Source organism: Dryobates pubescens, chromosome 27 (genome assembly GCF_014839835.1).
Source record: "Dryobates pubescens isolate bDryPub1 chromosome 27, bDryPub1.pri, whole genome shotgun sequence".
In the NCBI taxonomy this organism is placed as follows: Eukaryota; Metazoa; Chordata; class Aves; order Piciformes; family Picidae; genus Dryobates; species Dryobates pubescens.
In genome coordinates this window covers 5,429,831-5,452,849 of record NC_071638.1, presented here as the reverse complement: position 1 = coordinate 5,452,849, position 23,019 = coordinate 5,429,831, and the positions used below count along the sequence as shown (strand labels likewise).

General features: G+C 43.5%; 1 protein-coding gene across 1 annotated transcript in view; it reads left to right on the top strand.

Annotated features, from left to right (window-relative positions):
• The window catches only part of TSPAN12 (tetraspanin 12), a 59,284-nt gene extending 36,922 nt beyond the window's left edge, over nucleotides 1–22,362 (top strand). The window contains exons 5-8 of the mRNA XM_054173908.1: nucleotides 2,749–2,823; nucleotides 8,589–8,696; nucleotides 11,566–11,709; nucleotides 21,530–22,362. Coding sequence (XP_054029883.1) covers nucleotides 2,749–2,823; nucleotides 8,589–8,696; nucleotides 11,566–11,709; nucleotides 21,530–21,835 — 633 coding nt within the window. The 3' untranslated portion in view covers nucleotides 21,836–22,362. The remainder of the gene's footprint in view (nucleotides 1–2,748; nucleotides 2,824–8,588; nucleotides 8,697–11,565; nucleotides 11,710–21,529) is intronic.
• Nucleotides 22,363–23,019: the final 657 nt, after the last annotated feature.

The window sequence follows — 23,019 nt, the reverse complement described above, 5'->3', positions numbered from 1 at the left end:
GCAGCTGTACTAACCTGTTCTGGTGCATGGGGGTTTCCCTTCCCAGGCACAGGGATCTGCACTTGACTTTGTTGAACTTCATGAGGTTCCACTCTGCCCAAATATCTAGCTTATCCAGGTCTTGCTGAATAGCAGTACAGCCTTCTGGTGCCATTCTTCCCAGTTCAGTATCATTATCAAACTTGCTGAACTTACACACTAGGCACTTCATAGAGGCCTTCGATGGGGCTGGACAAGACTGGACCCAATACTGACCCGTGGGGAACACCACTAGCTACAGGCCTCTAACTGGACTATTTTATTGAGCACAGACCTGTGCCATTAACCCAGTTCTCAATCCACTCAGTTTCTCACTGTCCTGTTCTGATTCAGTTGCTGAAGTGGTTAAATTAAATTGATTTTGTTTGCCCAAGTCAAGTCTCTTTTGCTTGTGACCATAATTGGTGAGTGAGCCCTCCCTGTCCCTCATCTCTGCTTGTCTCCTTCCCATCCCACTGGAGTGAGATAGGAGTAAGTGCATGGCTGCATGGTTGATTTGTTGATGTCATGGTTTAAGCTCAGCCAGCCACTCTAAAATGATAACACTTAAGGATTTATATTCTCTACTTTAGTGATACAGCTTATTGACCTTTGAATAGAAGAGAAGGAAACCAAAACAACAAAACCACTCAAAATCTCAGTATATGTTTCATGTCTTACACATTTCCTAAATAGATTCCAGAATGAAATGACTAAATTAGAAGCATGGAGTTGTGTATTTGGTATGGAATTATGTACTAATGGAATGATGTGTTTATTATGGTTTATATTGTGATGATATTTCTTTGATTTCCACATAAAATGAAAATCCATGACAACTGTAACTCTTAAGTATTGTGTACTGAGAACAAGGGGGAGCTCAGTCCATTGGCATGGAAGTAATTTTGGAGTTGAGAATGAATGGAAATATACTTCTGCCTCAAATAAAAGATAAATGGTGTACTTCATTAATTTGGAACACCAAACAGTCTTTGCTTCAAATGCAGCTTTATCTTGCAGTTCAGAAAGGATTTGTTGATGCTATACATAAAATAATCCTACTCTTTTTCATCACAGCAACCAGTTTCTCATAACCATCATTATCAAGACTTGTGGCTTGGACAGGAGCACACTGCATTGGGTTAGGAACTGGCTGGAGGGCTGAGCCCAGAGAGTGGTGGTGAATGGTGCCACATCCAGCTGGCGGCCAGTCACTAGTGGTGTGCCCCAGGGATCAGTGCTGGGCCCCATGCTCTTTAACATCTTTATTGATGATCTGGATGAGGGCATTGAGTCCATCATCAGTAAATTTGCAGATGACACCAAGCTGGGGGCAGGAGTTGATCTGCTGGAGGGTAGAGAGGCTCTGCAGAGGGACCTCGACAGGCTGGACAGATGGGCAGAGTCCAAGGGCATGAGATTGAACACATCCAAGTGCCAGGTTCTGCACATTGGCCACAACAACCCCATGCAGTGCTACAGGCTGGGGTCAGAGTGGCTGGAGAGCAGCCAGGCAGAGAGGGACCTGGGGGTACTGGTTGATAGTAGGCTGAACATGAGCCTGCAGTATGCCCAGGCAGCCAAGAGGGCCAATGGCATCCTGTCCTGCCTCAGGAACAGTGCGGCCAGCAGAAGCAGGGAGGTCATTCTGCCCCTGTACACTGCACTGTGTACCTCGAGTACTGTGTCCAGTTCTGGGCCCCTCAGTTTAGGAAAGATGTTGACTTGCTGGAGCGTGTCCAGAGAAGGGCAACAAAGTTGGTGGTGAGGGGTTTAGAACACAAGTCCTATGAAAAGAGGCTGAGGGATCTGGGGTTGCTTAGCCTGGAGAAGAGGAGGCTCAGGGGAGACCTTATTGCTGTCTACAACTACCTGAAGGCAGAGGTTGGTCTCTTCTGTCAGGCAACCAGCACCAGAACAAGAGGACACAGTGTCAAGCTGTGCCAGGGGAGGTTTATGCTGGAGATTAGGAAGAAATTCTACACAGAGAGAGTGATTGCCCATTGGAATGGGCTGCCTGGGGAGGTGTTCAGAAGGAGACTTAATAGGGTGCTTGGTTGCATGGTTTAATTGCTTGGGTGGTTTGGATGATAGGTTGGACGCGATGATCTTGAAGGTCTCTTCCAACCTGGTCTATGCTATTCTATTCATTTTCTGGTTTTACATAGTTGAAGCATTAAATCTTGTAATAGAGAACAATGTGTTAATCTGCCTCACTAAATATTTGCACGATTATACCTGCCTTCCAATATTTAAGTTACTTTGATGAGACCACAGCTTTCAAGAACCTTATTTGTTCTTCCAGCTTGTCAATTTTCATTTATCTTTTTTTTTTTCCTTCTACTTTTTGTCTTAGCATGATTTGGAGATGTTTCTTAAATGCACAAAACTGGGGGTGGGGGGGTGGGGAAAGGACATTTCTCCTTTTCCACATATACAAAGAAGAAAAGATTGTCTTCTTTGCATGAGTCATGATAACCTTGTACTCTTGGGCAAAAAGGAGATGAATTTATTCACCCACTGTAGTGTTCATATGTTTCATGTTAAGTTAGTTAAGAAACGTTATGCGACTTAAATGCTTTGAAAATTTGCTGCATGAATGCTTCCTATTTTGTCTTCAGTCATGTGAAGTGTTAATAATGTTTCAGTATGTCCTTTAATATTGTTTAAAACTTTTGTCACAGCTAGCCTGAGTATCAGAAGTAACTCAGACTGTTCTGTTTCCTGCAGTACTTCGGAAGCTTGCTTGTAATATTCTGCGTTGAGTTGGCCTGTGGCGTTTGGACCTACGAGCAGGAAATCACAGTGAGTCAGAAAAGAAGGCTGCATTTTTTCAACAGGAGAAAGCAAAGATTTCCATTAGCTAGCTGTTTTCTAATTGCTTTAGTGTCTGATTTAAAGTGACTGCCTTTTTTTTTTTTAAGCAGAGATTCCTTTTGGGCGAGCTTGTTTGTCTGGAAGGTCCTATCTGGTTTTCTTGCCCCACGCTGTATTTGAGAGTTGAATCTTGCAGTCTCTGATTTAAGAACTTTGTTTCCTGTTAATTCTTGAGAGAGGAGATGTGAGAACTCAAAGTAATTTTGCCCCACAAGTTCTTGATGCTTTCAAGAGCTATAGCTGAGTGCACTATGTTGTAAACAAACAGTCTGTTCTTTCGATAGAGGACGTTCGTTCTGTCTGCTGAAATCTTCACACTGCCTCCACAAGCTGTAAATGCCAGTTCTAAGCAAAACATGTCTTAGCTATAAAATGCTCTTCTGTAAACCTGTGAAGAGGTTTGCTCTGTCTAGTTTTTATAGCTGTACCAACCTTTGCAAAGTGAGGACTTGGTAAGCGTTGTGCAAAAAAAGGGGTAAGTGTTGAGCAGAAATCAACCTGAAAGGTTTGATACATTTGATGAATAGAGGGACAAATATTTCCTCCAAAGTGCCAAGATATTCCTTATATACTGGTCTTTCCAACAGATAGTTGCAATTACACTGCAGTAAGATGGGAGGGAGCCTTCTTGGTATTCACATAGGAATTTCTGGCAGATCTGAAGTCTGAAGTTACGTGGCAACAGTTTGCATCAGCATTCATTTCCTTGTGGTACAGACTCCAGAGGGGTGTTCTAACATAACAGCAGTTAGGGCTATCCCTTTATTTTAAATGTCAGCTTCCATTGGTGCATTTTAAAACTGGGAATGCAAACAAGAGGCATGCTTCCTCCTAAGGGTGTAGGTGCCCTCTGTGGGTGTTTTGCCAGGGATGACAGTTCTAACTAACATTCACCTTTCCACAGAAATACTGTCAGTTGAAAGCTGGCTGGAATAATGTAGCCTTCAGTGCACTGGTGCATGCCTTCTCCAGCCTTCACAGTTCAGTTAGAGAACCTGAAGTTACAGTGTGTTTTACTGTGAGCTCCAAGCTTTCAGTTACCTACTGAAACCGAGAGCTGGCATAGCCCTAGATAAGGCACTGGTGATGCTGCTTCCTTCTAGGAAAAAAATAGTTGTCCCTTTACCCCCGTTGCCAAAATGTCTTTATTGACAATCTGGATGAGGGGATTGAGTCCATCATCAGTAAGTTTGCAGATGACACCAAGCTGGGGACAGGAGTTGATCTGTTAGAGGGTGAGAGAGCTCTGCAGAGGGACCTTGACAGGCTGGACAGATGGGCAGAGTCCAAGGGCATGAGATTGAACACATCCAAGTGCCGGATTCTACACGTTGATCACAACAACCCCATGCAGTGCTACAGGCTGGGGTCAGAGTGGCTGGAGAGCAGCCAGGCAGAGAGGAACCTGGGGTACTGGTCAGTAGTAGGCTGAACATGAGGCAGCAGTTTGCCCAGGTAGCCAAGAGGGCAAATGGCATCCTGGCCTGTATCAGGAACAGTACTGTACTCAGCACTGGTTAGGCCACACCTTGAGTCCTGTGTCCAGTTCTGGGCCCTTCAGTCTAGGAAAGATGCTGAGTTGCTGGAACATGTCCAGAGGAGGGGAACAAAGTTGGTGAGGGGTTTGGAGCACAAGCCCTGTGAGGAGAGGCTGAGAGAGCTGGGGTTGCTTAGCCTGGAGAAGAGGAGGCTCAGGACAGAGACCTTATTGCTGTCTAACTACCTGACGGGTGGTTGTAGCCAGGAGGGGGTTGGTCTCCCCTCCCAGGCAACCAGCACCAGAACAAGAGGACACAGCCTCCAGCTGTGCCAGGGGAGGTTTAGGCTGGATGTTAGGAAGAAATTCTTCACAGAAAGAGTGATTGGCCTTTGGAATGGGCTGCCTAGGGAGGTGGTGGAGTCGCCATCACTGGAGGAAGAGACTGGATGGGGCGCTTGGTGCCAATGTTAATTGATTAGATAGTGTTGGGTTATAGGTTGGACATGATGATCTCGAAGGTCTCTTCCAACCTGGTTTATTCTATTTTGTTCTGTTCTATTCTATTCTATTCTAAGAAGCAGCAGTGAGCTCCATGCCTGTACCTTTTGCCAGATACCTCACACTCCTCTGATTCTTTCTTTCTCCAGGAGCTTGATTGTATGCAAATAGAAAATATGGGCATGCAAACAGAATAAAAAACCCCCACCCTTTCACCAATGACTTTGTATTATTTAATCTTGTTTCTTCTCTCCTTTTTTTTTTTTTTTTTCAATTATTCAATCCCTGTAATGCTGTGGGGTTTTTCTCATTTTCTCTTTCCCCTTCTGCTTCCCCTTCTTATTCCCCTTGCCTTAACACTACTGCTCTTCTTGTGATGAGGCAAGCCACATTTCTGACTTGATATCTCGTTGGGTTTAGCTTTGCATGAAATCACAGGAGCCCTTGGTGAGTATCAGAGAATCAGCTGACATTAGTGCAGGTGGGTGGGGGCTGTTGTCAAAAATGTCACTGAGGCATAACCACCTCTGCTGATCCAATATGGGCATATGGACAAGTTGCTCTAAGAGTCCTTGTATAAATAATTTTCCTTCCAGCTCATGATAGCTCTCAGCGTGAAGTGTGCCTCATGACTAATTTATTCCACTCACAAGATTGAAAAGCCAGTGTGAGTTCTTGCCTTACTTAGGCATTGGTCAAGCCTTGATACTCATTAGAAAAATAATAATAATTAGAGCTCTATGGCAGACCAAGCTTTACAGAACTTAGGCTCAAATCAAGCCAGCATCTCTAGTTCATGTTTGTCTACAGGCTACAAAAAAGCATCAAACAAATGCATCTCAGGATCATACATTATTATGTACTACTGTATGCATGAGCTGACAGGAAGTTAATTAATAGATACATCAGTGTCCTTAGCTTCTGGGGCAGTCAAACACACAGAGTCCATCCATCCTTACATCCAGAATTCAAATTGGCTTCCTACAGTGGGTTTTAGTTTGGTTTGACTTGCTTTTAATTTCATTCTCTCACTCCTTGATTGTTTTCCTGCTTTCCATTGTTTTCATAAAGAAGTTGGATGCCTTGTGTTAACCTCATAACATTGGGCTGTGTTCAACTCAAATAGGATAATAGAAAAAATAGTCTAGCAGATAGGAGCTTATTTGCAGCAGTATCAAATACAATCCAGAGAAAGCAGAGTGCTAATGTTCAATGCAGTGAAAAGACAAATGCATTGAGTACAAGCCAAAATAATTTTATTAGTGACCAGTGTAAGTGTTCTGTGATACTGGGTTTTAAGTACTTTTAGTACTCCACTGCTAACATGTTTTTCACATGGACAATTTGGAGTTCAGTGTTTTATGGCTTCTAGATAAAAATTCTGCTAAGTGAAAAGTGTGTTCACGTAGAATCACCAAGGTTGGAAGAGACTGCAAGTCCAACCTGTTACCACAGGCCTCATGACTAAACCATGGCACCAAGTGCCACGTCCAGTCCCCTCTTGAACACCTCCAGGGATGGTGACTCCACCACCTCCCTGGGCAGCACATTCCAATGGCTAATAACTCTCTCAGTGAAGAACTTTCTCCTCACCTCCAGCCTAAACTTCCCCTGGCACAGCTTGAGACTGTGTCCTCTTGTTCTGGTGCTGGTTGCCTGGGAGAAGAGGCCAACCCCCTCCTGGCTACAGCCACCCTTCAGGTAGTTGTAGAGAGCAATAAGGTCTCCCCTGAGCCTCCTCTCCTCCAGGCTAAACAATCCCAGCTCCCTCAGCCTCTCCTCATAGGGCTCGTGCTTGAGGCTTCTCTCCAGCGTCATTGCACATTCATGGCATATGAAGCTTTACCAAGGTGTCAAAAATGTAGTATAACTTACCAGTGGTAATGAAACATTATCAAATATTGTTGTTTGGGTTATGGGATCAGTCAGGCAGGAACTGTCCCTATATTTTTGTAGATCATCTAGCACAACAACGACCAGAATCTGTGAAGTATTATGATAATTTTTTCCTTAGATAATATTTATTGCTATGTTCAGAATGCCCTTGTTCATTCCAAATTGAATAGAATAGTTAATTCTCAGGTGGCTTCCCCACCCTGCAAATGAAAGTTGATACTGTAATTATGGTTTCTTTCACTATGACTATTAAGGCTAATGGGAACAAGGCAAAACTCAGCAGGAATGGTATCTGTGCCTATAAGGGCAACTGCACCATCTTTAGCTTCTTCTTTTAGCTTGGCACATTGAAATTTGTGATGCTAAACTGTAGTTATTTAAAGACACTGTATGGCAGGCACTTAATTGCTATTGTTTCTAACAGATTGCTAACTGAGGGTCATGGTCTGACTACAGAGAAAACCAGCAACTCGCTTTTGAGTAGCCAAATTTGAAAGAGAAATACTTTGAGAACTATCTCCTTCTTTCAGAAGAAAATATTTGCAAGGCCCTGAGTATGTGTGAAGAACAAAGTTCAGAGGGCCTCATTGTATATGCTTCTTTGTTAATATTCTTAAGGGAGATACTGAAATTCAGGATACTTGTGTGCAGGGCTCCTTGCAAAACCAGAAGGCCATTGAAAAGACTTTCAAGGTAGAATTAATCTCAATTAATGTTGCATATTTAGAAGTTGGACATTTAGATCTAAATTTGTCAGCTTAATGTAGTGGGTTTGAGACTTCTTTCTATTTTCTTTGAAATACTTATCTCAAGATGAATTGCCCCATACGGCTGCCTGTTTCTTTCTGTGGACTAAAAGATGCCAGGAGGATACCTAAACTGGGACAGACAAACGCCATTCCTTTTGGCTTGAGTGGGACTCAGTTTAAGTTTTATGCCAGGTAAAAATTGGGTGATGATGTTACCCAGCTGTTTCTGACTCTCCTAAAAATGCAGCTCCTTTTCCAGTGTAAGTAAATTAGTAAGTAAAAAATAACAGGAATTTTTTTCCTGATATTTTAGAATGGAATAGAAGTGAATAGAAGTGAATAGAATAGAAGTGAATAGAATAGAAGTGAACTGAGGTGAATTGAAGTGAATTGAATTAACCGGGTTGGAAGAGACCTTGGAGATCATCGAGTCCAACCCATCATCCAACACTATCAAATCACCTAAACCATGGCACCAAGCACCCCATTCAGTCTCTTCCTAAACACCTTCAGGGATGCTGACTCCACCACCTCCCTGGGCAGCCCATTCCAATGGCCAATCACTCTTTCTCTGAAGAACTTCCTAACACCCAGCCTAAACCTCCCCTGGCGCAGCTCAAGTCTGTGTCCTCTTGTTCTGGTGCTGGTTGCCTGGGAGAAGAGACCAACCCCCTCCTGGCTACAACCTCCCTTCAGGTAGTTGGAGACAGCAATAAGATCTGCCCTGAGTCTCCTCTTCTCCAGGCTAAGCAACTCCAGCTCCCTCAGCCTCTCCTCACAGGGCTTGTGCTCCAAACCCCTCCCCAGCTTTGTTGCCCTTCTCTGGACACATTCCAGCAACTCAACATCCTTCCTAAACTGAGGGGCCCAGAACTGGACACAGCCTTTAACGAAGGCTCTTAAGGTTTCAGCATTATAAAAATGGAAGCATTTGTTTTCCTGTTCTATTTTGCATACAAAGTTGTGGCACTCATTGCACCACAAGGATTTGAAAATAGGTGGTGGCTCTAGGTTTGGAGCCACAGAGCAACCTATCTGTTGTGTGAATCACTTCCTTTTTGTTGCTGCAGGTTCCAGTGCAGTGGTCTGATATGATAACGCTGAAAGCCAGGATGACCAATTATGGTCTACCTAGGTACCAGTGGCTGACCCATGCTTGGAATTTCTTCCAGCGGGAGGTAAGAAGACAGTTAATTCCTGAGCTGAAGTATGTTTGACACACGTTATTTATCTGCTAAAGAAAAGGGTCGGTTGTAAGTCAACAAGTGAATAAATGCAAGTTCATTTTGTGTGAAACACTGCATAGTGATGACAGCTTTTATCATCACTTGATTTTCAGCTCTTGAGCTTTTTTAGACTGTCATGATGCTAAAATACTAAAACATAAATGTGTTTTTCCTAAATTCAGTGAAATTCCTAATGCTTCTTTTTGTTTGCCAGTAAGTTTAGGACACAAACACCTTTTAGGATTATTGTAGCATTTAAGAGTATGGAAGTATATAAAACCAAAATTGTGCAGGTAAAGCTAGATGAACATCTATGTATGCTGTTTTAATGCTAAACTCTGCTCCCCTTCCTGTAGGCTCTGTTAGTTTCCTTTTACAGAGCTCTCATGGATAGGACATGTGTTTAAGTGGAAATGAGTGGGAAAGGAAGTATCCAAAAAGATGCCAACACTGTCCCTTTGGCTGAGACGTGAGAAAGAGTTCATGGGTTTTATTTCCTTTGACTTGGTGGGGGGCAGGAAACAAACAAAAAAGCTTCCTTGTGTATTCACAGCTTTGCCCTCTAGCCTGCTAAACTTCAGAGCTGTTGTTAAAGAACGAAGTACTATGTTACAACAACATGACATTGCCCAAGGTAAAACTCATTAACTCCAAATATAACTGAGGTGCAGGAAGAGAACTCTAAATGCCTGCCATTATGTTGCCCTTGTTGAAATGTTGAAATCTATCAGTGTTGCACAGATTTCCTGTTTATTTAAACATTTCCTGGCAGCACTTGGTTAGTCTGTATTTTCACTAAAGCCTGAAAGAAAGAGGGAGGACTACATGAGGTTAAACACACCTCCACCCTCACCAGTCCCCTGCTCTGGCTATGCAACTGCACTGTGAAACTGACTAATTCTTTATACACAGATAGAGTGCTTGTGGATGTTCTGTACATGAGATCATAAAATCAAAGTGTCAGTATCCTTAAATAGAGCTGATACTATGTCTTGGTTTAAATGTATAGGCTGATTAAATTAAAAGCTTCCTCTTATCCCCCTGGTTGTTGTTGTGTCATCAGAATGATTTGTTGTAGTGTTAATATTACCAATAAAACTTCAGCTATGCCTTAACACTTGCATAGGAGAAAAAGACCTTTTCAGAAGTTAATTTCCTATATTCCATCTCTGACTGGAGGAATTATTTGGGGAAAGTCTGAAGTGAACTGAGAAGGCTCTTTTATAGCTCCTTCTTAATTGGTGAGCTCTACTTATAACTCAGCTAAGTATGTGTGAGCCTGGTATGTGATTTATGTCTGAATGAGCACTGTGCTTGAGGCCCTTCTTCAGTCAGCATCACAGGTTTTTTCCTAAAGAAAAAAATGACAGTAACAGTTTTGTTCCCAAAAATTCAGCCCTGATCAGCTTGGTTCTTGTTCCTCTGTATCTTTTAACATTTTGAGAAAGATGGGAAATAGGTTTATTTTCTCTTCAACCCCCTTGCTGGTCCAGTATTGGAGTTGTGACAGTGCTAAGGAAGGTGGGAAGGATCATCAGAAGTCAGGAAGGAAGAACTGGGCAAGGGGAAGAACAGATTGAAGAAAAGCGTGTTGAATGAGGTGATCTTCACAATGACAATGAGGAGCCAAAGCTTGAACTTCCCTTAGAAAGTCCTGTGTTGGCAGGATTTGACTAACAACTGTTAACAGCAGAGGCATTAAAGCTGTGGTGAGAAAGAAAGTGGTATTTGTAAGAGGAGAGGTGAAGTCAAGGCACAGTGTGTATCAGTGTCTGGGCACTGATCTGCTGGATTGTGACTGAGGAGTGGTGTGATATGCAGGACTCTGGCTCTGAAGTGAGTAGCAGGGGACAAATATTCCCAAGCCCAGGGGTCAAAGGTGAAGTAGCAGTGAGTAGCAGGGGACAAATGTTCCCAAGCCCAGGGGTCAAAGGAACCAGGTGATGATTTACACTCAGACTGATACTGAAGAACATCCAGGGAGAAAAAATGCTTCCTTAAAATCCTAGCAAGTCCCTATCCAGTGGCGAAGAAAATACAGCATAGCTGCTTCAGCTCCTTTTTTATGGGAACGTGTCTGGGAGTGTGGTAGGCTGGCTAGTTGGCTTTAAATCTCCCAGTGTGCTTTGCAGAGAAGAGAACTTACAGTCCTTGTGTGTTTTACAGTCAATTATGGCTCATCTGCTTTGCAGCCAGACTTGCTGCCTTTATGGTGGATTCTGTTGTGCTTAGTTTAGTGTGGTACGGCTTCCTTCATTTGCCTTCTTTCTTTCAGCATTTGTGATTCCTATGCCATTTTACTCACTTTTAAACACCACCCCCTCCCACCTCCCCATTTTTCTGTATTGTGATAAATCAGTGCTTTTTCTCATTTAATTTTCAACAGATGTGTCCATAGTTACAGTCTTGGGGGAATAGTCTGTGCTAGTAAGACTTTAATCATATTTTCCTACTACTTCCTTCGGCCACAGGTGCACCTGTTCATTAGTCACTCTTTTGACATGAAATTATCATGTGTTCATGTATGGACTGTGGAATTACAGGATAGGACAAGTTCTGTGAAACATCCTTTGAGGGAGCAGTTGGGATGTGAAGGACACAACAGAGCCATTGGCTATTTCATTGGTTTCTACATTACATTTGTCATGTTGCTTTTATGTCAAAATACAACAAAAGATATGTGGAAGTTCTTGTCAATGATTTTAGCCCTATGTAAATGTTTTGAGAGTTGTTAATAGGAATTTCTTTAGCTTTTTGATGACCTACTGTTATGAAGAAGCAGCATCATTATTGCTGATCTTAGCTAATCCTTCCTTTGCAGTTTAAATGTTGTGGGGTGGTGTACTTCACAGACTGGCTGGAAATGACAGAGATGGACTGGCCTCCTGACTCCTGCTGTGTCAGAGAGTTCCCGGGGTGCTCTAAGCAGGCACATCATGAGGATCTCAGTGACCTTTATCAAGAGGTAAGAAGAAAATTGTGGCTATTTCAAAAGGCTTTGTACTTAATAGAGTTATTTTCCAAACTCATCCCTTGCAATGCAGCAGAAGGGCTTGTCGAGTAATTGTCTTTATGGGGAGTGTTTGAGTTTTCTGTGGTTATCATTTGTTAATGCTGAAGCAGGGGTAGGAAGAAAGCGAGCGCCCACCCACCCTTACCAGGAAGTGAGATGTTAGTAGCAATGCAGCCACCTCAATGTTTAAGGCTGTCTCACATGTTATTTGTATTACACTGGTTAGGTTGGAGTGGAAATTTGCTCCAATCAAAAAATAATGTAAGTGTAATGTCTATGTCCCGTCGCTGGCTTGCCAAGGTAAGAGGATTTCTACTTACCTTATAGTAGTGAGGACTTCAGTAGTGTGTTCAGTGAAAGATGCTTTGGACAAGTCCTTTGGGAGAACTCTCTTGTTAACAGGGCTTATGCAAGGAAGCAGGTATTTCAGTTGTTCTACTGTGAGCCTGCATAGGAACTTTGTGTGAAAATGCTTTTTTGTCTCTCACTCTACTACATTATATTAAAAGAATTAAATAAAAAAGCCTGGAAACTGGGAGAGGACTCAAAGTCAGTAAGGGTAGTACGAGTCATCACTGTTCTTAAGGTGAAAATTACAAAACCAAGCAAATATGTTCACAGATTCAAAGATGCCATTGAGTTGGAAAGGACCCTCAAGGTCATCTTGTCCAACCCCACTGCAGAGACACCTCCAACTAGAGCAGGCTGCCCAGGGTGACATCGAGCTGAGCTTGAAAGTCTCCAGGGATGGAGCCTCAACCACATCCCTGGACAGCCTATTCCAGTATTTTAACACTCTTAGTGTTAAGAACTTTTTTAATGTCCAACCTAAATCTACCTGCTCTAGTTTAAAACCATTGCCCCTTGTCCTTTTACTACAATCCCTTCTAAACAGTCCTTCCCCAGCCTTCCTGTAGGTCCCCTTCAGGTATGGAAAGGTCTCTCTGGAGCTTTCTCCTCTCCAGACTGAATAACCCCAATTCTTTCAGCCTGTCTTCATAGGAGAGGTGCTCCAGCCCTGTGATCATCTTTGTGGCCCTCTTATGGACCTGCTCCAGCAGGTCCATGTCTGTCTCGTGTTAGGGACTCCAGAACTGGACACAGTACTCCAGGTGAGTTCTCAGCAGAGCAGAGTGGCAGAATCGCCTCTCGACCTGCTGGCCACACTTCTTTTGATGCAGTCCAGGATGCACTTTGCCTTCTGGGCTGCAAGTGCACATTGTTGTCTCACATCCAACTTCTCAGCCACCCCCAAATCCTCTTCTGCAGGGCTGCTCTCAATCTCATCATCCCCCCAGCCTGTATTGATACTGAGGATTGCCCTGACTGAGGTGCAGGACCTTGCACTTTGCTTTATTGAACCTCATGAGATTCTCCTTACAGTGCAGTCTTAACTGCACCACTCAGCTTGGTGTCATCTGCAAATTTGCCGAGGGCACACTCAATCTTACTGTCCCAATACAGACCCTTGAGGGATACCACTTGTCATTCATCTCCATCTGGTCATTGAGCCATTGACCAGTACTCTTAGGATGAATTTATCCTACCAATTCCACTGCACAGTCCAGCCATCAGTTCCATATCTTTACAGCTGAGAAAGAAGGATGTTGCAGGGCAGTGAGTCAAAGGCTTTACAGAAGTTTGGACAGATGACATCTGTTGGTCTTTCCTTGTCCTCTGATGTAGTTACACCATTGTAAAAGGTCACTAGGTTGGTGAGGCAAGACTTGCCTTTGGTGAAGCCATGCTTGCTGGCTCAAAGCACCTCCCTGTCCTCTATGTGTTCCAGTATAGCTTCCATGATCTTCCCAGGCAGAGAGGTGAGGCTGAGAGGTTGGTAATTTCCAGGGACTCCTGGCTGTAATGTTTTCCTTCTTCCAATCTCCAGGGACTTCACCTGACCGCCAGGACTTTTCAAATATGATGGAGAGTGGCCTTGCAACTACAAGTGTTTCTTCAGATCCCATAGATTTATGTATGTTGGGGTTCATCTTCCCTTATGGCGGGAGAGACTTTACCCTGCTGGTCCACACCTAGTGGTCCATTCACTTTGGATGGGGACAGAGTAAGATTGCCAGTAAAGACAAGCAAAAACGTTGTTGAGTACCTCAACCCTCTCCTCATCTGTTCACACTAGCTCTCCATTCTCACTCCTCAGAGGGGGAACTCTTTCTCTGTGATGTCCCTTTGCTGGTTGATATACCTGTAGAAGCCCTTTTTATTATTCTTTGCATCCCTTGCCATGTTCAGCACCAGCCATGCCTTTGGCCTTCCTGACATCTCTACACAAACAGGTGGTGTTCCTGTAGTCACCTGTCCCTGCTTCCATTGTCTGTACAGTTCCCTCTTGCTCTTTTCTCTGACTAGCCATGCCAGTCTCTTCCCTTCCTTGCCTGATTTCTTACAGGGATTGAGAGGTCTTGCTCTGTAAGAGTAGTGTCCTTAAAGATCTGCCAGCTCTGCTGTGTTCCCTTTCCTGTTTGCCTTCCTCAGATTTAGAGTCCTGACTCTGCTCCTTGCCTGTCCCATATGCCTTAGGTCTGCAAATTCCACCAGTGCAGCACAGTCTGCCCCCAGTCTTGGCATCACTGATGTGTTCATTTGCATTTGTGACCGTCAAGTCCACTTTGCAAGTAGGGCTGTGCTGCATTCCCTAAGGTAGAGCTGTTCTCTACTAAAACCCTTTTAACCTGTTCTCACAAAAATGTTGTCTACAGTTATATTTGTCTGGAGATTAAGTTATTGCTTACATTTTGTTTGGTTGGTTTAACTGCTGACAGATCTCTGAAGACCTGTAATTGTACATTCAGTAACAGCAGAATGCCCCAAAGTCCAGATAGTCTAGAAGTGACAGAAAGAATATATCAGTCAAGTAGGTACAAAGAACTGAGAAGAGATGCATTCTTCATTTGCTTGCTTTGAAAGTACAATAGAGTGGGTTGGAAGGAGGATGGGTCTGAGCAGTCACGCTGCAGCATGAACACTTCTACAGTGAACACTGCAACTCTGCATGCTGGAAGAACCACCTGTCTATATTTAGCCATTGTCTGGGCAGTTATTGTATCATCTGACAACCCCTCCCCAGCAGAGAAGGGGAATCAGGAAAAGAAGGTACACAGGGTGAAATGAAAACAGATTTAATTACATAACAAAATTAATAACAATGTCAATACTCTCTCTTTATATCTAGGGCAACAAGGCTGGTGAGAGGCCTTGAGCACAAGCCCTATGAGGAGAGGCTGAGGGAGCTGGGATTGTTTAGCCTGGAGAAGAGAAGGATCAGAGGTGATCTCATTGCCCTCTACAACTACCTGAAAGGTGGTTGTAGACAGGAAGGCGTTGGTCTCTTCTCCCAAGCAACCAGCACCAGAACAAGAGGACACAGTCTCAAGCTGTGCCAGGGGAGGTTTAGACTCGAAGTGAGGAAAAAGTTCTTCACTGAGCGAGTCATTTGTCATTGGAATGTGCTGCCCAGGGAGGTGGTGGAGTCGCCGTCCCTGGAGGTGTTCAAGGGGAGATTGGACGTGGCACTTGGTGCCATGGTCTAGTCATGAGGTCTGTTGGGACAGGTTGGACTTGATGATACTTGGGGTCTCTTCCAACCTTAGTGATACTGTGATACTATCTATCTATCTATCTGTATGTGATTGCTATACTCTGTGATGGTGATGACATGGGATACACCTGTGAGCCAACTCAAGTCAACTGTTCTGGCTGATTCAGACCTGCTAGAGACCTGCAGCCCGAAACTGGCCTGTGATTCTGTCTCACCACCAAAGAACCATTTATCTTGTCTGTTCTCATTCTTAAAAGAATGTCCACAGCCATATTCCAGGACAGTGGTTCTAAGTGCCCTTCATGTGTTCAGGTTCTTTCAGTTTTACTTTGAAAACATTAATGGCCAAAGATGATGATGTAGAACATAAGGACTGTGGTAAGATGCACTTGACAAACAGAAAGGCTGCTTGGCTTTTTTCATTAAAGAAACGGTAAAAGCTTATTTAGGATTCTCCCTCCACCATACCCCAGGGCACTTTGCATGGATTCAGCTGTTAGCAAATTTATTTTTGGCTGTTTACTGCAGAATCCCTTCCAAAAAGGGTTTTACCAGACAAAAAAACCCCAAACCTCTATTGCTCTTTGAGATATGTACAATATTTGGTTGACAAAACTTTCTTTTTCCCCCCTCACCCACCCAGGGTGCTCGCCTGTGGGTTGATCACAAGATTCCACAGTATAGTTGCTAATGTGTTTATCAATATCATGCAAAACCAACCTACACTTGTAAGGCTGATCTGTCTGACTTCTGCTTTGGAGAATGGAGAAGAAAAGCTGTTTTTAGAAAGTGATTCAAAAACAGACTTGCATAGTCTGGCGGTTTGAGAGGGAGCCTGATGAGATTAGCCTTGCTAGCCTGAAATTGGCTTATGCAAATGCTTCACAAGTCCATTCTGGTACTTCAGAAGAATTGTTTATAGCACTTCAGAAAACTGAAGTTTGGTTTGGTTGGGATTGATAAAATTGTTCTGCTGTAGCTGTGCTGAATTTTTCTGCTGAGACCTCAGAACTTTCTGGAGGACTTGAGTCGGAATCCTTCGCAATAGAATTTTGTGGAAAGAAAGGTGGCTGACATAGTTTTGCTTGAGGATATTTTTGGTGGAAATCATGTGGGCCCCACTGGATTTTAAAAGATGTTTTTCAAATGCATTAGTCTTCATGGACTGTTGACCAGCCTGATCTCCTTCTATGATCAGGTGACTGCCTGGTGGATGTGGGGAGGCCTGTGGATGTAGTCTACCTGGACCTCAGCAAGGCTTTTGACACTGTCCCCCACAGCAAACTCCTGGCCAAGCTGTCAGCCCATGGCTTGGATGGGAGCACACTGCGATGGGTTAGGAACTGGCTGGAGGGCCGAGCCCAGAGAGTGGTGGTGAATGGTGCCACATCCAGCTGGCAGCCAGTCATTAGTGGGTGCCCCAGGAATCAGTGCTGGGCCCCATGCTCTCTGACATCTTTATTGATGTCTGCTTCTCTGACTGAGTTTAGCTGTGGTTTCTTACTCTGTGGGGGAGGGAGAGCTAGGCCCTCTCTCAACCTACCACGGATCTGGATGAGGGCGTTGGGTCCATCATCAGTAAATTTGCAGATGACACCGAGCTGGGGGCAGGAGTTGATCTGCTGGAGGGTAGAGAGGCTCTGCAGAGGGACCTCGACAGGCTGGACAGATGGGCAGAGTCCAAGGGCATGAGATTGAACACATCCAAGTGCCGGGTTCTGCACATTGGCCACAGCAACCCCATGCAGTGCTACAGGCTGGGGTCAGAGTGGCTGGAGAGCGGCCAGGAGACAGGGACCTGGAGGTGCTGGTTGATGGTAGGCTGAACATGAGCCTGCAGTGTGCCCAGGCAGCCAGGAGGGCCAATGGTGTCCTGGCCTGCATTAGGAACAGTGTGGCCAGCAGGAGCAGGGAGGTCATTCTGACCCTGTACACTGCACTGGTTAGGCTGCACCTCGAGTACAGTGTCCAGTTCTGGGCCACTCAGTTTAGGAAGGAGGTTGACTTGCTGGAGCATGTCCAGAGAAGGGCAACAAAGTTGGTGAGGAGCTTGGAACACAAGCCTTCTGAGGAGAGACTGAGGGATCTGGGATTGCTTAGCCTGGAGAAGAGGAGACTGAGGGGTGACCTTATTGCTCTCTACAACTACCTGAAGGGAGGTTGTAGACAGGCAGATGTTGGTCTCTTCTCCCAGGCAACCAGCACCAGAACAAGAGGACACAGTCTCAGGCTGCGCCAGGGGAGGTTTAGGTTGGATGTTAGGAAGAAGTTCTATACAGAGAGAGTGATTGCCCATTGGAATGGGCTGCCAGGGAGGTGGTGGAGTCACCATCATTGGAGGTGTTCAGGAGGAGACTTGATGGGGTGCTTGGTGCCATGGGTTAGTTGTTTAGGTGGTGTTGGATTGGTTGATAGGTTGGATGTGATGATCTTGAAGGTCTCTTCCAACCTGGTTTATTCTATTCTATTCCATTCTATTCCATTCCATTCAATTCCATACTGATGAGCTTCACCGTTGGCATAGTTGATGGAACAAGCGACCATTGGAAAGAGTGCAGTCGCGAGGGAGTGCATTGGTTGATGGTGTGGTCTTGGAGGTTCGTTTTGGTGTGGGGATAAGTGAGCTCTGCCCATGTTGTGACTGGACAAATGGTTGACAGGAGCTGGTATCTTCAGAAAAATAAAATACACATGTTCAGTATTTTTTCCTTTGTCTTCCAGCACAGTTTTGAGTATGCTTAAAATTTGTGTGTGTGACAGACTCTTTCAATATGCTGAGGGTTTATCTTTTCTACTCTGAGAAGTGCCTTATTTAAGATCGAGTCCTTATTCTATGATGATGCAGTAAATCAGAAATGTATGGGTTTTCCCCCATTTTTAATACTGAAAATATAAAATAGCCTTTGTAACACCTTGAGTACTGTGTCCAGTTCTGGGCCCCTCGATTTAAGAACATTGATGCACTTGAATGCATCCAGAGAAGGGCAGTGAGGCTGGTGAGAGGTCTCGACCACAAGCTCTATGAGGAGAGGCTGAGGGACCTGGGGTTGTTTAGCCTGGAGAAGAAGGAGGCTCAGGGGAGGCCTTATTGCTCTCTACAACTACCTGAAAGGAGGTTGTAGCCTGGTGGGGGTTGGTCTTTTCTTCCAGGCAACCAGTGGGAGAACAATAGGGCAAAGCCTCAGGCTGCGCCAGGGGAGGTTTAGGCTCAAGGTGAGGAGAAAGTTCTTCACAGAAAGAGTTGTTGGCCGTTGGAATGTGCTGCCCAGGGAGGTGGTGGAATCACTGTCCCTGGAGGTGTTCAAAAAAGGGTTGGACATGGAGCTTGAAGCCATGATTTAGTTAGTCAAGAGGTGTTAGGTTATAGGTTGGACTTGAAGATCTCTGAGGTCCTTTCCAACCGTACTGATTCTATGATGATTCTATGATGATTCTAATAGATATGAATCAGGCCTTTAATCCATAGCTCTGTAGGAGTTTGAAACTAATTCTTGTGAATGATTGCCACAAAGTTTTGCACTGGTTTTGAGTTGTCAACAGCAGCTCCCTGTTCAGTAACAAACATTTAGAGGACACAGTCTCAAGCTGTGCCAGGGGAAGTTTAGGCTCGAGGTGAGGAGAAAGTTCTTCCCAGAGAGAGTAATTCGTCATTGGAATGTGCTGCCCAGGTAGGTTGTGGAGTCACTGTCCCTGGAGGTGTTCAAGAGGGGATTGGATGTGGCACCTGGTGCCATGGTCTAGTCATGAGGTCTGTGGTGACAGGTTGGACTTGATGATCTTTGAGGTCTCTTCCAACCTTGGTGATACTGTGATACCGTGAAAGTATATTTATGTACTCTTTAATTGCAGGCTACCAATTATGAGTGTGTCTCATAAGCAGATATAAAATGCATGAAGTGTGAGGATAACAGGAGTAGTTGGGTATTTCTCAGTTTTGAGACTGATTTTTGAATGGGTAGTGGAGCAAAACTGTAAGAACATCATTAAATGGAGAGAGGCAGTCTATCTAGATTGGGCATAATTCGTCTCAGTTATGTGTCTGTGCTGCAGGAGATGTAGGCATTAATGTTCCTGCTCTCTCTTAATGGATGTTTCCTCCAGGCAGCGAATGAACTGAATTTGAATACTGCTGTGGTAGAGCATTTTTAAATTGTGACCAGCATGTACCTTCATCTCTTACAGTTATCAAAAGTATTAAAATGCAGCCAGTTCCTCTGTAATTAAAAACATATTTGGAAAGTAGTACAATTACAACTCTGTTTTCTAGCTGAAGGAAGAAAAGACACCAATGTGACAATTTTTGTTCCTCGTCAAGTTCACTTCCATTGCTTGTGTTGTAGTGGGGTTTTGTTTGTCTTCTTTTCAAATGTTGAAAGATCCTCATTTACTCCTTTTTTCTGTGCCTGAGCTACGTTAATGTTTCGAAAATGACAGGGTGGAATGATGAATGGAGCAAAGACACTGAGATCCTTTAGCTTACTCTGGTATGGCTATCATCTAGTGCATTAATTTTGTTCAGATCCTAAATGAAAATCTGACTGCAGTGTGAATTTTGCATGCCAGGTAAGAATTGGGCCTTTCATCAAATACATTCAGGACTGTAATGTTTTAAATTGCTGGCTTTGGGGAATTTCAGTGTGATTGAAAAATATTAGTTATCATCTCCTGTCTTCAGATTCTGTTGCTTCCATGAATTGCTTTCTTTTCATGGAAAAGTTGTAAGAAGTAATGCAGTGAAGGTATAAATGCAAAAGCGTCATTTTGAAGATAGTGCCCATTCTGTGGCTTCCTGATGTCTTTTTCTGGGACCAACTCCTCTTGGTCCTCCTGGCGTTATCCCATCCAGTTTGCTACTCTGAATTTCCCCTTGGTGGCTGTGTTCCTTTGGTTTGTGTGTTGTGACGTCCTGCAAAGTTTAGAATAGAGAATAAGCATGGGCCAGAGTAGCTAAGGGCCCTCTCTTCAAGGTTTTAGCCTTTCTAAGACTAAGCATCACCTTGCCTGATGCAGCATCACTGTTGGCCAGTAGTTCCCAGGGATGGTGTCTCTTCATGGATCCTTGCCACCTTGCAAAGGCTTGGAAGCTTTCATGAAGCTTTGTACAATAATTAGTTGGCCGTGTAAGTGAACAGTGGAATGTGAACTGGTGATTTGGAAAGAGCCAAATTTGCATTTCTTAGGAAACATTAACTTGTGATGTTTCACTATAGTTTTCATCAGACTCTAGCTGTGTAAGTAATTATTATTCTGCAAATAATCGCAGAGGTGGTGGATGTGACCATCTTCCTAATACAGTATGTGGATGCTTAGCTTTTTGGAGCCGAGTCTAACTGCCTGCCTGGGTTTGTACAAAGACTGATGCCAGGCTGGTTGTTACAGCTACTCTTGGAACCATTCAGGATATCCCTGCTTTAAGTAGCAATAGCTTGGCACAAGATGTTAAGGCAGAACTGGGTGTCAATGCAGTACCATCAATATATTGACAGGGAAGTTACTACATTCAGATCAGAAATCAGGCCTATTAATTTTAATATACAGTTTATGGAAAGAAGAGGTAGTCAAAATGTAACTACAATAAGTAGATATGCTTTTCTCCATGAGGTGATGCTTCAAGTTCAGAAATTAAAAGCAAGAGTACTGCCACATGTATTTGGTATTTTTACTATGAAACATTAAAGAAACTCACTGTGTAGAAACTTGTAGGAAGTCCTTCATTCAAGATTATTCTATTTGATGCCACTTACTCAGGTGGTGCCTGGAGTGTACTGATTTTTCTACTCCCTGAGGAGTTTCTGTGGAACTAATAAACTGGCATATATTGAGTCCAGAAAGAGAAAAGATGAGAGGAAACATTGGTGATGTTGTGCAGACCTGTAGATCTTTCCTGGAATATTAATTTAGCTTCAGGTTGTGGTGACACTTGTAGAAAATTGAAGGAAACGAGATGATTAAGAGGTTTTTAATGGCTTTTTACACCTTTGCAAAACCAGCTGAGTTTCTTTAAAATATCACTGGCAGTTGGTGGGAACTCAAATCAACTTTGAGCAGTTTGTTGAGTTGAAAAGTGTCGCAGATCTCTTGGAGCTTCTTAGTTTCAGTAAACTCTGGGGGTATGAGGCAACTTAAAGATGACGTTATGGAAGTGATATAAAAAATAGGCAAACTGAAAGCTGAACAACAGTGACTGATTTTTTAAAATCTATTTCTGTTTCACAGGGCTGTGGTAAAAAAATGTACAGCTTTTTGAGGGGGACAAAGCAATTGCAAGTGCTGAGATTTCTGGGAATCTCTATTGGAGTAACGCAGATCCTGGCTATGATCCTCACAATTACGTTGCTGTGGGCCCTGTACTACGACAGAAGGGATCCCGGGGCAGATCAGATCATGGCCCTGAAGAGCGATGCCTCACAGCAGCTGTCATGCCATTCCATGGAGCTACTGAAACCAAGCCTGACAAGGATCTTTGAGCACACCTCCATGGCAAACAGCTTCAATACACACTTTGAAATGGAAGAGTTATAGGTCACGCAATGAATGGAAGGAATCACAAAGGGTTTTAATGGGTGTTTTTGTCGGGTTTGACTTTGTTGTGGTGGTTTTGTTCCATCAAATATGCCAAGTACACCAGTTTTTATATGTCAGAGAACAGGTAATGGATGGAAGTGAAGGAGGACGGCATAGAGAACCCTGCTAACCTCACAGCCATGGCCCTAGCCATGAAACAGAGGTGATTTTGTTTGCTTTTTTAAAAGGCACTCATTCACTGGGCACAGTAATATTTAACTTATTGTCAAAAACTGTGTGATGTGTGAAATCCTGAGTGGTTCACACGTGGGCAGAACCTCTAAGGAAGCATCACGGGACAAAAAGAAGTACTTGTCTTCTGAAGAAAGGACTGCTTTGGACAAACAAAATGTCATTTCAGTTGAAATTGACTTTTACCTTTTTAATAAGCCATTTGAAAAATGTCTTAATCAGGGAATCTGTACATATAATGGAGTGGGTTTGTGAAGTTAATACTTGGACTTAAAAATTTGGTAAGAAGGGCAAGACTTCCTTTTTTTTCTAACAAAATCTTGTTTTTGTTGTTGTTAAAGATGTTCTGAAACGCCTACTTCCATCTAACAACTGCTTCCTTTTTAATTTTAAGTATGCTAAACAGGGATTGAAATGAAACTGTTGCCTCTGGACAGTAGGCTTTAATTTTCTTAAGTCATTCTGGAGAATTCTTCTTGGAAGCAGTTTGGTTCATGGACTATTTCGTAGCAAAAAGAAAGAGAACCTTAACCATTCTTTCTCAAGTGGGAATCGATATGGGAGTAAGCACATTTTTATAGATAAATCTTTTCTCCTGTCTGTGATTCCCCTGAAGGCAGAAATAACAGACTGCAAGGAAAATGCTTACAGTTCTGGATACTGTTGCAATAATTGTAAAAATACATAAGGAGAAATTCTACTCTAGCAGCTTCTTCATTAAGAGCTCTCCAGTGGCTTGAAATGCCCACTGGAAACAGCATTAAAATGTATTTATTGAGGTGGGGAAAGTGCATTTTACTGTATTTTTATGAACAATTTTTATTTCATAGGATTATTTTTACAATTGGCCACGCTCCTGAAACATGTATTTGTTCCACTGAATGCAGCAGTTTGTGGCAAGTGGGTCTTTACATACTATTGCATTTTGAAAACATAAAATCTTTCATTTG